This window comes from Mercenaria mercenaria, chromosome 6 (genome assembly GCF_021730395.1).
Source record: "Mercenaria mercenaria strain notata chromosome 6, MADL_Memer_1, whole genome shotgun sequence".
Taxonomy (NCBI): domain Eukaryota; kingdom Metazoa; phylum Mollusca; class Bivalvia; order Venerida; family Veneridae; genus Mercenaria; species Mercenaria mercenaria.
The window spans coordinates 78,894,767-78,912,752 of NC_069366.1; the positions used below are offsets into that span (position 1 = coordinate 78,894,767).

A 17,986-nucleotide genomic window follows, 5' to 3' on the forward strand; every position below is an offset into this window, starting at 1 on the left:
GTCTTTGAAAAGAGTTTACGGATGTTACTGCAATTACTTGAACGTGTATGCGTACTTGTAAAACGTATAATTATATAATATAAAAGTGTCCGAAAAGGTTTTGATGAGTTAAGACTCCATCTCTAAAATTTCTGGGTATATTATGTTGCCGTTACATAATCAATTGTGCGAAACATTCGAAGATAAAATGAAAACAAAAAGTTAGAACACAACTAGAAATAACTTATTTGATGTTATATAGTTAAAGATCATCAAAGTCATATAAATAAATGAATAGAAATCTCTTATCCGCACAATGTTATTTTTGTAGTCAATTATACATACCTAATTCATGATCTTTCTTATAAGGAGACAGAAAGAAAAAATATCAGTTTGTTATATTTTTATATTTCTAAGTAGTCTGTTAGTTTCTTTAGTCAAAATTATGTGCGATTAAAACTAATTGCATTTACAAACTGATAATGTTATCTGCAGATCCTTGTGCATATATGAATGGCGGCTGCGAACAGATCTGTATACCTAAGTATTCTGGAGATATTATGGTCAAAGTTTGTGAATGCAGTATTGGCTTTAAGCTTGACACTGACAAAGTTAGCTGTCGTTCAGGTAACTATATCAACATGCATTTTTGTATGAGTCAAACTCCTTTTGAAACGTCACTTTTAATCGCCTTAAATGTGCACTACATTCAAAAAACTATGCTGAAAGAAAACATAAGACTACCATTTCACCCTTTAGTGTGAATTATTTCTTCCAACCGTTTACAAATTCACAGAAAAGGGATATTTTAGATTCAGAAAATCGAACCCACTGTTTGATTTAAGGAGGTAGGTTACCTTGTTACAAGGGTAAATTCAAATTAGTTGAACCGCAACACATTTTTGTATTCCGTGTAATATGAAGGTTTAACTGCTACAATCTCAATTTCGTTTGTCTCTGTCCCTTCAAGTTCAATTTTTATCCAGGTTTGAAGAACATGACCCTCCAAAGGTTTTTCATATTGAAAGAAGAAGGAAAATACGGATATTTAACACTTTTCAGTGTATTTTAGTTTCATTCATATCCGTAGAAGTCTGCATAATTGATAATTTTACTAGTATATACGTTATCTTTCTAATAAAAGCTTAAAATGTATATGTCGCGGGGCTCGTGTTTCCATGGTAACGCATTTTCTCTCATTTTTAAACAACTATGTATAAAAGTAGGGGTTTTCGACGGCTTCAGTGCCATTCTGTTAATGACCAACATGGAATAATTGGGCAATATTATTAGCAAAATACCAAGCACTTTACATGGTACCCTATTTTTCTTAAAGTTTAAAGTAACCATGGCAACAGAGATGTTTAAAATAGCTTTTGTATTGCTTTTTGTCGTAGTTTCTTATAAAAGATATTGAATAAGATTATCTTTCTAGTTAATGTAGCTATAAAACATATTATTTGTAACGTAAGTTATATTTTCGTGTTATTTGCATTTATTCAAACAAATTTCACAGCTTAGAATACTTAAAGCAGTACCCCTCGTCTGGCATTTTTCATGGAAAAATCGTTCAGCATGCTGCTATTATTCTCATGGATATTGTTGAAATGAAAATAAAAAGCCGAAGCTGTGTTTCTTAAATAGACCAGTGTAAACGCTTTTGAATTTTACATTTAGATACATAGGTCACGGGCTTCGTTTCCATGGTAACATCAATTCAATTCAAGAAACCACATTTTTTTACCGAAATTTGAACAATTTTAGATCTTAGTTTTAGTATATACGTAACAAATTATCAACGGAACCTGAAAAATAGGCATTACAAATCAAACTGCTAGATTTTTTATTTGAAAATGGTCGTAACAAGTAACCTTTCACCCAACTATATTCCAAATAACATTGGTTACCATCATCCATTTTCTTACATTCCGCATAACATTTCAACATAACTACATAAAAGAAGCAAACTATTGATTTTTATTCAGATCAAAAGACTCATAAAAATATTTCAGCAAATAATGGTTATTTGAAAATAGTTAAAATAAAAAAAAATGCACAGAATTACGTACTTTCGAGATAAAAACTATTAATTTTGCGCGGTAACTGACACGTAACGTCATGACGTCAGTGACGTCATTTTAAGGCAACATTGTTTTGAAGCGTTTCTGCGGCAATTTATTCATTATTTGTGAATTATTAAACCATAAAGCATCAGATCGAAGACAGGTTCATGATTTGTTTTCAGAAGAATGAATATACAAACACATTTAGTTTGTCGTAAACGTCGTCGTAAATCGTCACGTTAGCTTCCGGTTGGACATGCGCACATACAAATATGAAGGTAACCTACCTCCTTAAGTATTGTAACAGAATAACAGAACTACATGTTACAAAGAGTTTAATGGCTATATTTCTTATTACTTGTTTAGGTATAATGTGATAATTATTGTGAAAGATAATTTATTGTCAGTAAAAACTGCAATGATTAATTTCATTAGTTCTCCCGGAATTTATGCATGACGAAGATTTGTTATGTATAATGCAAATTTGACAAAGTGTTATGAACTATCTTTTTGTTCAATTTTAACCAATACTGTTTTGTGTGACGTTAAACCCAAAAATGTTTCTACATATAATTTCGAAATCCAAATCTCATACACTGGATTCAAATGAGCTTGGATTCTTTCAAATTTTGCCACGGACATCTGTATATTTGTGTCAGAAAAATGTCCCATTATATTAATTGTGTCATTTGACAAAGCTTTTCTGTAAATAATTAGACGAAATCTAAAACCCAATATTCAAAATACCTTTTCTCTCAAATTATGCTATATATAGCTTTAATCTAGTGTCTGATGGAACCAGTGCTGCTTTTGGTTATATAGTGTGACCTTAGTAAATTTCTTTCTACATAAAATTTTCACTTAAACAAATCTGAAATAACCTGCATTTGTTTCCATATTGCCGTGGACTACTTAGTTTTAGTGTGATTATTGTTTTACAATATATACAGTGCCCTCCAAATATTAGGAGATAAATAAAAAAAAAAATATAACTGCACAGTTCTTTGTGATCAAACCTGCTCAAGTTCTGTTTTTAAAGAAATACCTTTGTAATATTAATAATGAATTTAAGCCGTTGAAATTTTAAATTGTTGAAACTTATAATACCTTGTAGGATCATATATTCTTAACGTTTTCATAATCTTATGTTTCTGATGAATTTAAGGTCAGCCTCAAGCTTTATTTTGTCTTTTCAGATGTTGCCACAGACAACTTTATTTTGGTGTCAGATTGGACCCATAATACTTTGAACCAGATACATCTGCAGACCCAAGAAATCAATGCGATAGTTAACATGGACAATGACATATATATGGGTGTTTACTTTGATACGAACACAAAGAGAATTATTTGGTCAGAATATAAACAGAGTACGATTTCAAGCTCGGAATTGGACGGGAGTGACCAACAAACAATTGGCAATATAGGTAATTATGACGTTTGTTTATTTTATGTTATTTTCATTCTCTTGAAGAGAATCAGCAGTTCAGGTTACCGCTCCATAGGTGATCTTTTACAAAACTAGAAGTACGTCTTCGATTTTATAAGTATCGTATGGTCAAATATACGTTTAAATAGTCTCTTTATTTATATATTTATTTTATCTATTTTGTTTTGCAAAAAACGGGCGGTATCCGACAGGCAACAAGTGGTTAATTTTATGTTTTAAAAATGAAGTTTATTTTGAATTTGTTTGTTTGTTTGAACTTGACTTCGTAAATTAATGCAACCACAATATCCACGAAACTACCCCTCCCCACCCCACACACACACACCACCACCACCACCACCTCTCCCACGAATGATAAGATTTTTCCTTTTGAAAATCGACATAAAAATGGTACCGTACACGAACTCAAAACATATTTGTGTGTGTTTATGTGTCTTAGGTAATTCCTATCCATATAGGATGGACAAAGATATGACCACAGGAAATCTGTACTATACAACAACCTCACACTCTAATCCACATATTGGTGTGCTTACACCTTCTGGGGCAAATGTTTGGCTGAAGAAGGATTTTACTGAAGAAACGCTTGGAGACATTGTTGTTCATCCAGGGAAAGGGTATTAGTCTTAAAAGTACTTACATGTATGATAATAGTTATGTTACTTCTAAATTCACCCGAGGTCTGGCGTACTCGGGAAGTGGCAACGGTAAACCTCTGGTGTGCTGGAATGAAAGTCGAATGATGACGTGTAAGAATAATTTTATGTATAATTCATTATTTACTTATTTAAATAATTATGTATATTTTGATAAATATGTTTGAGTGTTTTCTTTAGTAGCATTAAGATATGCCCACACAAAACAAACACAAAGTGAAAAATATACATTTGATACACAAGGTGGATCGACTAGTCAGTCAGAATGGTTGACGATACTACCTAGAACGGGTTAATGCTCATCTTTTTAAATATATTGATCCCAGTCTATATTTCAAACGGTGTTGTGACTAGTTTGCTTTAATCATGAAAATCACTTCTTGTAAAGAAGCGTCTTAGATATTGACTTTTTAAAATCAAAAGGTGTTATATCAGACAAAAATGTACATCTTCGGGAAAACGGTATCATTTTATTTTTAATACAAAATTCAATCCTGATTTTTTATGAACCTATAGGGCTTTAAATGTGTTATAACACGACTATTTTAAGACACGCAGGCATGTGACAAGACCTTTTACAGCTAGACACTATGTTTGGTGTTTGAAAGTGGCTGACGGGGTAGATGTAATATGTCTCCCACATAATGGGGCAGATTTATTGAGTTCAGTGCTGCCCGTCTGTCTGTCAGCCACAAAGTTTGTCAACACAACTCCTCCAACACCACTGAATAGAGTTACACCAAACTTCAAAATAGTGATCATTGTCAAGCCTAGTAGTGCATATCGTCAGCATTTTACGGTTTGATATAGTCATTACGCATTTTCCGGTTTGATGATTTTCAGCAGAGTTATGGCCCTTGATTCTTCAAATTTTATGATGTTTTGGCCACTTCTCTTATATTATTTGGCAGATATTAGTCAAACCTTACAGCAGTGATCAGTGCAAAGCCTGATTGTTTTGTTCATATTGTTGGCATGATCTGGTTCAGAGATTTTCAGTGGAGCAATCGCCCTTGATTTGTTGTATTTTACCTTTTCCGGGCAACTGCTCTGACACCACCAGGAGGAATTACACAAAACTTTACAAAATGATCATGCCTAACCTAGTTGTGCATTTCATGGGCATGTCCCGGTTTGGTGTTTTTCAGCAGAGTTATGACCTTTTATTTGTCAAATCTTATTTTATTTTGGCAACTTCTCTTACATCTTTTGGAATATTTCCATCAAACCTTACAGCAGGTATCAATACTAAGCCTAGTAATACATACCCATCGTCATGTTCTGGACCAGTGATTTGCAACAGAATTATGGCCCTTCATTTTCAATATTTTACATTATTTTCACCACTTGCTGTGTACTATAAGGCTCAATTTCACCAACCCTCACAAGTAAGATGTGTGAAATGTAGTTGTGCATATAACCGTCTTATTCTGATTAAATTATTTTCAGCGGAGTTATGACCCTTGCTTTGTCAAATTCCTTGATCTGAACTCAGGCCCAGTTGTATATTTAGTTGGAATGTTATGTTTCGGTGATTTTCTTCGAGTTATGTCCCTTATTCTTTGGCGTTTTACAATTTCTGCCTGGTAAAAGGTGGGAGAAATACATTTTTCGCGAAAAACAAGTTCCTTTCGAATCTTGTTTACGTGATATACTGTGCTTTCGTTTCGATTAGATGTATTCATAAGTTAAAATAGCAGTTATATTCATGGCATCGTTAGGTTTGCTTTCGTCTCTTTTTCTCCATTTCATTACTAACATGTTGTTCCAAGTTATGTCATTTTGTGTAAAAATCAGTAAAAAGATACCAGCATAAAATTACCTTTTGCGTCAAAAGATGTGCTACAGGTACACGATTCTTAATTTATGGCATTGACATTTTTACAGTTGGATGTTTTACACAGTCATTCACTCCATATCCTACGTAGCTCGTGCAAATATGGACGGTACAAATGAAGTAAGAATAATTTTAGGAGACCATGTTTCTGTCCCAGATGGTTTAGCCATAGACTTCACTCGTGAGTATTGTCAAAATTGTACCTTTAACGTCTTTCTACACACTTACCAGCACTGCTTATGTATTTGTTGAAACATAATATGCTATGTAACATCTTGTGATGAATCCAGGAGAATATGAGTCAATATGGGTTTATAAGGATATCTTCCATGTTCTTTTATTGTGTCACTTACAGAACATCCACACACTTGACACTGAATCGAAGTATGTTAATAACTAAACAATTAGTATTAATTCAAATGAGGATTTGAACGAAACCTTTAATTTTTTTGCCTGTAGCTTTCTTCAGACTCAGAGCGTATAAACTTGCAGTATATTACAGTTATATTGTCGTCGGAATCCATGTTATGTTATCGTTTTCGCCCAACAGGAAATGGCAATCATTCAAAATGAAACTCTCATATTTGTCAGTTAAAATTTTTTAATTTCATTTATATGAATATCTTTAACTACCAGTGGGTAGATAAAACATATAACATTATTTTAGGTGACCATCTCTACTGGTCAGATGCCCATAATGATACGATACAACGTTGTAATTTTGATGGCAACTCATGCGTTACCATAGTAAACAAAACAGGCACTTTTCAACCTGAGGAAATCAGAGACTTGGTTACAGACGGAAAATATCTGTATTACTCCGCCTACATAAAAGAGTACGTGATGCCTTTCTATTATGTCATATTCTATATAACACTATACCTCAGTAAAAAATAAAAATAGTAATCTAATAATTCAAAATTGATCGGAATTTTTTCTGTATATTGCAGTATCTATTATATGCATGCTGATGTTAAGATGACATGTAACAACTTCCATGAACAGGCTCAGTCAAACCGAGCTTGTCGTGTTGAGCGACATGTGTAGTTTCCACTTTTTCTATCTTATTGAAGAATTAAAAGTCTTGTTTATTTATATATTGTGACTGATCCGTGTCATTTTGTATATATTGGCAACGTTTAACTCATAAAATGTTCGCGTACATGTATTTTAATCTCTTCTTAATGCATGGAAACGTTAGGTACAACAGAACTGGCAGCATTACCGGATTTGTAACTGTAAGCAGTATCTTCGTATCGTAGCAGAAACATGCAATGATCAGTTTGGTTAGGTGATACTAATAACTCAAAACATTTGAATTGGCTGAAAAAACGTGTAGAACCCGTAAGAGTCAATTGGACAAAATCTGACTAGTGAAAATGTGTTAGCCTGAATTGTTTGATAAAATCAAACTAGTGAAAATAATTCTGTGAAATAATATTTCAATATCTTTTTAAAGGAAAAAATGCTGACTTTTTACAAAAGTGGTCATTTGATGGAAATCTGTAAGAGATGCTGGTAGGGGTCTACGAATGAGAATTGCAAACTTTCATCGGTTAATCTGTTACATACTTTTTGTTCTAAGTGTTCTTATCTTATTTAGTAGAAAACTGTACAGTTCACGGGTCATTACATAATAGGTACAGGGGAGATAACGACGATATTACACCTTAAGTACATAATTTCTTAACTGATATACTTATAATTCTTTTTAAGTTTTATCGTTAAAGAAGTCAACGCTTTCCTATTTTCTTTTCGTCTACAGCCATGTTGTACGAGTTGATTTGATGGAACCCTACAACACCACAATAGTTGGTCAGAACCCTAGTTTAGGGAAACTTGACACAATGGCCTTATATATCAGTTCAAATAGGAATATACAAAATGGTATTGTATAAATTCTTGTGCTATTTGCTGAATTGTCACCCATTATGTTGTGTTTAGTTGCTTGACGTATTGTTGTTTATCTCGAGAAGATGAAAATGATGCTACTTGAATTATATAAGCCGCGCCATGAGAAAACCAACTTAGTGAGTTTGCGACCAGTATGGATCCAGACCAGCCTGTGCATCCGCGTAGTCTGGTCAGTGTCCATGCTGTTCGCTGACGGTTTCTCTAATTGCAATAGGTTCTGAAAGCGAACAGCATGGATCCTGACCAGACTGCGCGGATGCGCAGGCTGCTGTGGGTCCATGCTGGTCGCAAACGCACTATGTTGGTTTTCTCATGGCGCGACTCATATGTGTATTTTGTATATCTGTTAGGCTGTTTTGTCACAGTATGCATAGGTGAAAAATATAACAAAATATACATAAAGTTATACATATTACCATATGAATATCTTCAATCTTCTTCCTGAAACTCTTTACTGTACATTTAGGTTAAGGACTGATGTCTTCGAGTGTAAACTACGACCTGAATATATTTGTTTTGACCGTACAGTTGGTCAATCTTTTTCTATTTAAATACTATACTGGTGATAAAATGATTTGTCCGTGCAAACTCTGTTATAAGCTGAAAATAGCTTTTTATTTACAGTTTACAATGTATTTTATCGGAAAAATAGGGGGCTCTTTGGCAAAGGGGTTAAGGCCACTGACTTTGAATCACTTACCGCTTCACTTTGTGTGAAGAATTATTTAACGGGAAAGCAATCCCGTTTCCTAGGTCGTCTGCTCTTCCCTAGTGAACTTTGGTACCTGAAACAATGCACGAAGGGAAGGGACAATTAGAACCTTCATGTGCCCTCAAAAGCCAGAAAGGTCACTGTATGACCTAACATTATGTCTGTGACTCTTAATCTGAGTGCCATTTCAATTAGTACATAGAAAGCTCAAGTAAAAGACAGACACATTAAATGTATATTTATAATTCTTTTCCTTTATAAATTTTGTTTTTGTTCATCATTTGCGTTGCCTTGTTAATAACAGTATAGGGAAAATCTGCTCCATTGTATCAGCGACTGATTTGACATCTTGAATACTAGTTAAGTAACTTCTGTATTTTATTTTTTCTAACGTAAAAACTTGTACAGATTAACTGATCGTCATTCAAAACGTGAATATGGTAGAATCAAGAACATCCTTGGAGTTAGATGTTTTATACAGAGTATCTTCACACAAAACATAATTATCAAATATCTTATCTCATGAGAATGCTACAGGTTAAAGAAAATGTGCAATCAGACCGTGACTCAAACCTAGGTCCTCTGATTAGTATTTCGATTTTCTACCAACTGAGCTACTGGGTTTTATGTCATCAAGGTCCAACGTTTGGTACAAGAAGTTACCGGGAGATTTGTATTTCATGATAAAGAGGATACTTTCATTCCAAAGGAGATGATTTTATTTAAACACATCTCTGCATTTAATTGCTATTCTTAAATATTTTCAGTGAGCAAAGCTTGCCAAGCTCGGGAGGGGCTTGGCAATTGCAGTTCGATATGTTTTCCAACGGAAACTGGGAGGACATGTGCTTGTAAAGATGACATACCACTTAAACCTGACGGAAGGACTTGCTCCATTAGTAAGATATCTCTGTTTGAGCAACGTCTTTGTCATACTATCCGAATTTCAATTTCCTAGTCTGCTGTACATGTGTTCCTAAGATAACGTTATCAAGACACGCTATTTATAGCTATTAACTGCATCGTTTGTTGCTAAGGCAACCACGCGAAAGATAACACTAATTGTAAACTTTTTATTATGCTGTATACATGTTTCCTTTCCTTACATTTCTATCAGAGCTTATGTATCCATATATCCATTCACATGTATAGGCTGTTGTATCAACATTACATAACATTGAAACTAGTAAGTTAATGGCGCCACGGCGCCAAAAGAATTAGACATGCAAAACTGTTGATGCAATGCGACTCCGTATGATTCCAGACTTAAAAGAAGTCAATAAAGTGCTTAAGGAGTGATGGTTGGATTATCGTTTAACCTCAGGAAGTAGATCGAAAGTTGATTTTTCATTTTGAGGTATCAACTTTGCAACAATGGTTATATTTGTTTGTGGTATGATTATGAACTATTAACAGAATGTTTTTCTTGTGGTCAGAGCCGCTCGCGTAGACTTTTGGAAGTACATCGTCTCAATCACAAGTGCCCTTGTACGGGATTACTTTTTGTACTTTTCACTTTTATTTGCATACAGGTGACAAATGCGCAGATATTATTCGTCAGAGGGTCCAAACTGCAGCAGGAAGTGAAGACATTGTCATAGAAATAGACAGAAATTGTATCCGTCAGCTGGACGATAAATGCGAGTATCGTTGCCCGGACTTTTTCGCTCCTAACGAAAACTTAAAAATCAAATCAAATCAACTCACCTGCACGAACATTGGATGGGATAGACAGAGGGAGCCTCTTTGTAAAGGTAGGCATATATGAAGAGGTATATTGTACGAGACAAACATCATATTGTTATGCATCATTTAAATCTATGAAAAATAATACTTCCGTGAGATATATTATAACTTTATTATGTGTTAAGCCAATTTAGACCCATGTACATGCATCAATATAACATAATGACAGAAGAAATAACAGTGCAAATATACAAGATGTGTAAGCAAGATGACAATAAATATATCAACAGATGAACACTTCATACCAAATGCATGTTACATCTTTGAGAGAGGGAGAGACTGTAAGAACGTTACTTAACATTATGACAAATGCCAAGTGTTACAACATAATAGAGACTTTTAATAACATTTATTAATGACTGCTACATTGAATTCAAAAGCAAAAGTTTCGTTTTTCAAACGCCTTGTAAACATACGCTGAAAGTGTTCTTAAATCGGTAAGATTTTTATTTTTAATTAGTCCCATAAATTTTATATAATTAGGATGAAACCAATAGTATCTTCTTATGTACTGATGCCTTAAATCCGTATATAGATAGCACTCAATAATGAAATGGTATTCATCCTACACTTCATTACAAAATAAACATTTTCTTTGGTCTAAAGGGACGCTTACAGGTTTTTGCCATCTGCCACTTTCTGTTTCTAGCCTATTGGATGACATTCTTAGCCGAGACATTCTTATTCTATGACATCCTTCAAATATTTCTGAAAAGTAAAAGTAGCTATTGTTCTGTAAAATAGGGCCCGACGGGATCTTTGTAAGCTGTCGTTCCAATTTTGTTTAAATATATCATAAAGTCGTAGGTTTGTAAGAATATAGTATTGTCCCCAACTCCTTGGTTTAACCACACCTCATAATTACCTAACCTTGACAGTACATTTTAAGACTATGTACCCAATTTATATGATTAGGGTGTAATTCAATATCATTTTTTAATAGAACATACATCTGTCGTGCATATTTTACCTCTTCACACTGAGTATTTTATAATATGTAAATATATGTGCGTAATATATCTCACTCTTCCAGTTTCACCATATACAAAAGCATTTTGACAACACACTTTAACCCCTAACAGCTTTTTACAGAAACAAAGATGGGTTCTTTCAATATGTGCACCCTTGTTAAATCCCCATATCTCTGAGGCATAATTCATTACCGGTGTAACTAATTATCATAAAGATTCAATATGTGTTTTGGCGAGATAGATGTGAACTTATACAAATATTTATTAAGTTGAAAGGTTTCTATATGTTCATTGTTATAAGTAAATACTAAACTATATGACATCCGACCACCTTTTCTAAAAATCATATATTTTGTTTTCTTCGTATTAACAGTGAGCTTCTATTCAGAGATCATACAAAACATTTAAAAAGTTCTGAAGACCGTTTGCAGACTGAGAAAATAATATAATATCATCAGTATATAATAAAAGACAGAGTTTTATAGTACCAATATCAATACCTTCTATACATTTGTTTATGAACGTGTCTTCTATGTCGTTTAGAAACATGCTAAAAAGGAAAGGAGAAAGACATTCACCTTGTCTGACCCCTAAATGACATTCAAAAATATCACTGACATTATTAGAAAGTTTACTTTTTGATTTTACATTATCATACATAGACTTAAAGGTCCATTACTAAGGGAAATTGAGTTGGCAATTTTTTTCATAGCCAGTGCATAGACTTCTGCAAGACACTAAATAATGAAGATTGGCAGGTCAAAATTTACAGAAGGTCTTTGGAACTCAAAGAAATGTATGTGTATTATGTTGAAATTTCAATGAATCGACAGAATGACCCCCCAGGTCTTTTTAACTTTCTTCATACTTCATAGAAAAATAATTGTACATATACTGCGATTTATTTCGAATTTCTACATACCAACTTTCATTTTCCAATAAAATGAAATAGTTTCTGTGCTTTTTAAAAGAAATTAAAATATTCACTTTCCTTAGTATTGGACCTTTAATGACATCTAAAATTTTCCCTCTTACTTCTGTAAAAGCCTTCTGAAAATCAACAAATGCACAGAAAAGCTTTACATTACTATTAAATATATGAGAAATAAGGCTGTTTAACACAAACATGTTATTTATTGTGCTCATATGCTTACGAAAGCCAGCTTGCGCTTCAATATAAACATGATAGTTTTCTGCCCACTCCGTAAGTCGGTTGTTTAAGATTCTGGTGAACAATTTGCCTAATACACTTAGAAGTGTGATACCTCTATAACTGCTTGGCTCTCTAATATCACCACTTTTAAAAATAGGAACAATAGAACCGTCGCTCCAAGAGTCTCGAAAATAACATATATTTAGACATTTGTTAAATAACTGAGACAAGTATTGTAATAAAACATCTATTCCATGTTTGAAAAAATAATTTAATAATAAATCTGGACCTCCACTTGTATTACTTTTCAACTGCTTAACTGCTTTCAGTATTTCTATGTGACTAATATGTTCATCTAATTCGGTGAACATTATTTGAAGTTCCCCATTTAAATACCTTTTGTTAGAAAAAAAACATCTTCATCATCTGCCTGATAAAACATATCCTCAGGGTTGTTTATGGCTTTAAAATATCTAGCAAAATTATCCGCTGTGAGACAGTTAGGATAACTACAGCCAGTTAATCCCTTTAACATTTTCCAATACTGCTTAGCATTATCTGTCCTCGCTTTAATCAGCTTATTAGTTTCTTTCTGTCTATGTTTATAACGTTATTTCTTAGTACATGTTTATACTGAGAACGTGCCCTGCACATATTTAGTCTGTTAATATCACTCTATAAGAATTTTAACAATTGTAGAATAAGTCACACTTTGAAGAACATTAGTCATCGAACCATTCCTCTTTCCTCCTTTTATTAAAACTAGAGGTGAACATACCTTTACAACAATGTCATTTGTCAATTTCTGTGTATAATCATTCATTTTATCAGAATTCCATTTATATGTATATTCAATTCTGCTACAGTTATTTTCATCCGAAATATTTATATCCGACGTATATGCCTGTAAGCTAAATGAAACTATACAATGATCAGATAATATATTTGGATCTAATTCTTCAAAAAAGTTACACAATGTCATAATATTTTCACTTGCTAGCACATAGTCCACCAGGCTACTACCTAATGATATATTTTCACGAGCTTACAAAACGCTGAATTGCAATAGATGCTAAAATATTCGAATACTAAAAACACCTAATTGACAGTAAAGCAAAAAACGCAAGATAATTTTCTAGAAAATTGTTTTTAAAATGCATGTCCATTTGTTTATTTTTTTTTCATTTTAGAATTAGTATGCTCTAAGAGTTCATTGTTAAATGGTATCTTCGTTGGATCATGTAGTCAGAGGCCTGGTAGTATGTGTATGTTTAAGTGTAACCAAGGTTACACCAATACAACAGACATGGTTTTATGTAACGAAAACCTGAACTGGACACCAACTGAATATTGCACTGGTAGGTCAATCAGTAGAAATTACTTAGATTTCAATCAAAGAGAATTTCGAATTATTATGATACATTCAAACATTCATTATTTCCTGACAAAAAAAATGAGCTCTACATCATTGTGTCAATTACATTGGCTTGTTTCTAAATTGTATCTATTATGGTTCTGTAAATAAAACAAAATGTATCTGACAGAAGCGAGCTAGCTTATACATATCTTAATTATTTACAACAATTACATTGGGTGAATAATGTATGTAGATGTAGGGTAAGTGAGGCTTAAACATAATTCAAGAGGAGATGGATTCAATTATTGACATCGCTCATGTGTAAAAGATACTTTGGCTTGTTCCTGAATCATGCCTGTACCAATAGGGTTAATACAAAACCCATCGCGAGCAGATTCAATAGGTTAATAAAACAAAAGCAGATAAATTCCCATAATGACCTCATTCTTTTTTTCCAAATATATATTGGCTTGTTTCTAAATGTTGATGTTTTGGTACGGTTAAGTCAAATATGATTCCCCAGTCAATTTACATATTTGCCCCAGTTGTAACAGTCACATTGGCTTACTTCTTGTTATTTCAGAAACGCATCTTGTCTTTAATTGTTTTTCCTGACTACAGTCACTAATTAAAGTATTTTGAATTTTAGCAACAATTTCTGTGTCTCAAGCACAGACATCCGGTTTGCCAGTGGCTGGAGTTGCTGTCGGCATAGTTCTACTCATCCTTGTAATTGTCGCCCTTGTTGTTGTCATCGTGTTCCTACTTCGCAGGTATGTAGTTTCTTTGATTTCTTTACTGGGGATGACAACTTTGAAAAAACTTCATTTTCTTTTTAATCCATTCTCATCACGGTGTGTATTTCTAAATCGACTGTGTATTTCTAACTGGACCTGAGTTTTTACTTCCACCTGTAAGTTCAACAAAATGCATGCCGGATGTAGGAATAATAAATTCCCTAACCCCTATAAATGCGAGTAAGTATTTTTATATAATAAGTCTAATTTACTTAAACCATCATAGTTTCCGAAATAAAGAATGAAAACAAGTATTCATTCTGCTTGATTTAGCAATAGCAGACCGAGTCTAGTATTATAATTTTAGGTTACTTTCTGTGCTTCCAATGAATCAACTTAAGGTATCTGATCCACAAATAAGTAATATTCGATGCCTGGAGACCCCATGTTTTTTTGTGTTTTTTTTTTGGGGGGGGGTGGTATAATTTGAAAGAGTTGTGTCTGCTGAACAAGAATTAGTAAATAAGATGACCATAAATAATATGCAAGAATCATTACAGTCATTCTTTGACTGCGAAATGATAAATCTTACACTGTAATAAAAACTCTATAACATTTTTTGTCATGTAAGTTATATTTTCTTTTTCAGTAAGCAATACACATGCATTATGATAGCACTGTTATAAAGAACTTGCTTATTTGTGGATCGGATACCTTAAAACAATTCATTAACTTTTCACAACAAGCGTTTAAGTGCTGTATGGAGGCCTTAAAATGTTTCCTTGTACTTTGACTCAGTGATATTATACTTTCTGGTACTTTTGTGATCATAGAATCTGTTCATTAATTAATTAGTAGTTTCTTTATTTGAATGTAAAGAAGAAGAACTAATCGACAATCGACCTCGGCAAATTACGCAAATGCAGAGTTCCACAAAGGTCAAGACGGAAGCATTGCCATTGAGAACCCAGGATATGTTCCGAGTAGCTCATCTACAACGGACAACATAGATGAACATCCATATTCTAGTGTAGATCCCAGACACGTTCAACCTGTGTTAGTATTTCTGATCTAATACGGAAGTTGTAATTAAGGGACTGTTAGGATTGTTTGAAAGCAGACTTCATTCAGACAGTAAGATATGGTACATACAACTGAACAATTGACGTGTGCTGTTATTGAGTTTATTTATATAAGTTTATCAGATTACTTGTACATTGCAAAAAAATTAACAGACGTGCTTTTTCAAGGTACAATACATAATATAGATATAAATAATAAAGTAAATAGGGTCTCTCTTCAACATTAAGTATTTTTTTACTGGCAGCGTTTAATCTCTTTTTCTTAAACCCAAGTCTGTGTTGTAACTATTGCTGTACCTTTTAGTTCATAGAGTTCATCCACTGGTATTGTAAATATTGCTTATTATTTCCAAAGTATCTCCTTTTTAATTTGATTCTACAGGATTCTATAATATTTTGCCCAAAAAATGCTATTTAGCCAAAGTAATCGAATAACATTGCATGGTTTATTTTCCAATAATGTTTGTCTGTTTAATTTAATAGTGAAATAAATGGTGTTGCTTTAATTTACAGAAACGGAGGAGATGAAACACTGCCAGAAGTGGCTCAGATAGAGGTGACTCGCGATACCGCAGTCCTTACGTTTGACTCCTGGATGAAAGATATGCAGAAGGCGGGATCAGATATAAATTGAGATTATTTTTTTGCGGCTCCAACTCTGTTCTATCAGTGTTATGACTTTATAAAAACAGATAAACGCTCAAGATTCACAAGTATCCAGATATATATAATTATTTATTATGTGTTCATAAATGTTTACTATCTGCTATATCAAAGCGTGGACGATAGTTAAATCTCATTGAAGTCTACTGCACGTTATCTAAACTTTTTACTGGATAAATCTAAACAGATTTCATGTCGATGTGCAGTTTTAATTATTCTTTATATCTATTTAATCGGATCATTCTGAAAGCTTATGAATACACAAGTATAAGCTTCATATGCGTACAACACCGTTGCTTTTCTTTCTTTTTAATTATATTTTTCTTTTAATTCAAGGTAGTGGATCAGTTATGACACTCGGCAATTCTTGTACGATAACGCATTCGCGTTATTAACATCTTGGCATTCATCGATCGTAAATGTAGCTCAACGCACACATAGCTTTGTGTAAAAGTACGGGGACTGCGAAAATTCCAGTTGTTATGGCGGGTCCGCTACCTAAATTCGTTTAATGTATACACTGCTTATTTTCGCTTTGACACACTATGCATAAAGGTTCATTTCAATTTTCAAAGGTATATCTGCATTGTTGTACTTTGCTTGAATAGAATGAACGAGTTTTGTTTTGTTTCATTTTGTTATTTATTTGAGTACGCTGCATTTTGTTGCTATAACTGTTTTTGTTTTTGTTTTTTGTCCAACGAAACGAGCACTTTGCTGGCCGAGTGCCATTGTTACTTAAATCTTTTAATTTATTTCAAGTTTTATTGTAATGGGTATGTATTGACAAATATGTGCTTTAAGGGCAACAATCTTTGCCCCTGTGAATGATGTTTTTTCTTATAATTCAGACATACGATTTAAACAAAATGCACGTAAGCAGGTTTTATAGGACCAATGGACCAATAACTTCCACTCTTCTTATGAAAATTATGTCTCGTTGTCCTCTACCTTTTAGACATTTTGTGAAAAAACATGTTACCTGGTTCTTCAACAACATTATACCTTACGCTAATCATGAAATGAGTTGACAGACCAGACACACCAGGAATAGCTGACTCTCCATTAAATAATGCACCATTTCACCTCATAAATTTCAGTGATAGTTTTGCAAGTAAGCAAGATCCTAAGTAGCTACTTGACTAAATGCTTGAATATTTCACACAGGATTTTGCTTTCATTAAGGAATTTCACATAGCAAATTGAATTCCGATTTTCGTGTACTTTTTTACATCAGATAATGCTCCTTTTTAACTTTTTGACTGATTTTTCTAATTATCATTAGCTGGTTTTTTACCAAACTTACACACATTACACGAGCTACATCGTCAGACAAATATTTCAGAACTTTTACTCTTATCTGACATAAGTAGGCCTTTTTTTAACTTAGACGTTTTAGGTTAAATGTTTGCAAGTCAGAGGAGAATGCGGCCAAATAAAATAGTAGCGTAGGGGTTTGACTGAGTCTATGAGAAAATATGAGCATCACCCCTCACTCCCTGAACCAACTTGGGCGGAATTCTATTTTACAAATAAATTGAATTAACTACATGATTCCAAATAACCAGAACATAAAACAACGCAAAAAACATTCAAACATCGCAGGAATTCTTTGAATCAAAAATAGCCTTTTAGAGCTAGCTTTCGATAATTATTTTCAAAATCA

At 33.3% G+C, this 17,986-nt stretch overlaps 2 protein-coding genes across 2 annotated transcripts in view; both read left to right on the top strand.

The window, feature by feature from the left end:
* The window catches only part of LOC123548443 (low-density lipoprotein receptor-related protein 4-like), a 49,249-nt gene extending 34,499 nt beyond the window's left edge, over positions 1-14,750 (top strand). Inside the window, exons 13-22 of the mRNA XM_053546414.1 lie at positions 475-606; positions 3,239-3,469; positions 3,932-4,109; positions 6,036-6,166; positions 6,653-6,821; positions 7,751-7,872; positions 9,379-9,510; positions 10,144-10,365; positions 13,672-13,839; positions 14,488-14,750. Of these exons, the coding sequence (XP_053402389.1) occupies positions 475-606; positions 3,239-3,469; positions 3,932-4,109; positions 6,036-6,166; positions 6,653-6,821; positions 7,751-7,872; positions 9,379-9,510; positions 10,144-10,365; positions 13,672-13,839; positions 14,488-14,735 (1,733 nt within the window). The 3' untranslated portion in view covers positions 14,736-14,750. The remainder of the gene's footprint in view (positions 1-474; positions 607-3,238; positions 3,470-3,931; positions 4,110-6,035; positions 6,167-6,652; positions 6,822-7,750; positions 7,873-9,378; positions 9,511-10,143; positions 10,366-13,671; positions 13,840-14,487) is intronic.
* A 15-nt stretch (positions 14,751-14,765) lies between these two features.
* Positions 14,766-16,771, top strand: LOC128558093 (uncharacterized). Its single transcript, XM_053546921.1, has 3 exons — positions 14,766-14,815; positions 15,455-15,631; positions 16,171-16,771. The coding sequence occupies exons 1-3, from the start codon at positions 14,766-14,768 to the stop codon at positions 16,289-16,291; spliced, it is 348 nt and encodes a 115-aa protein (XP_053402896.1). The 3' UTR covers positions 16,292-16,771.
* Positions 16,772-17,986: the final 1,215 nt, after the last annotated feature.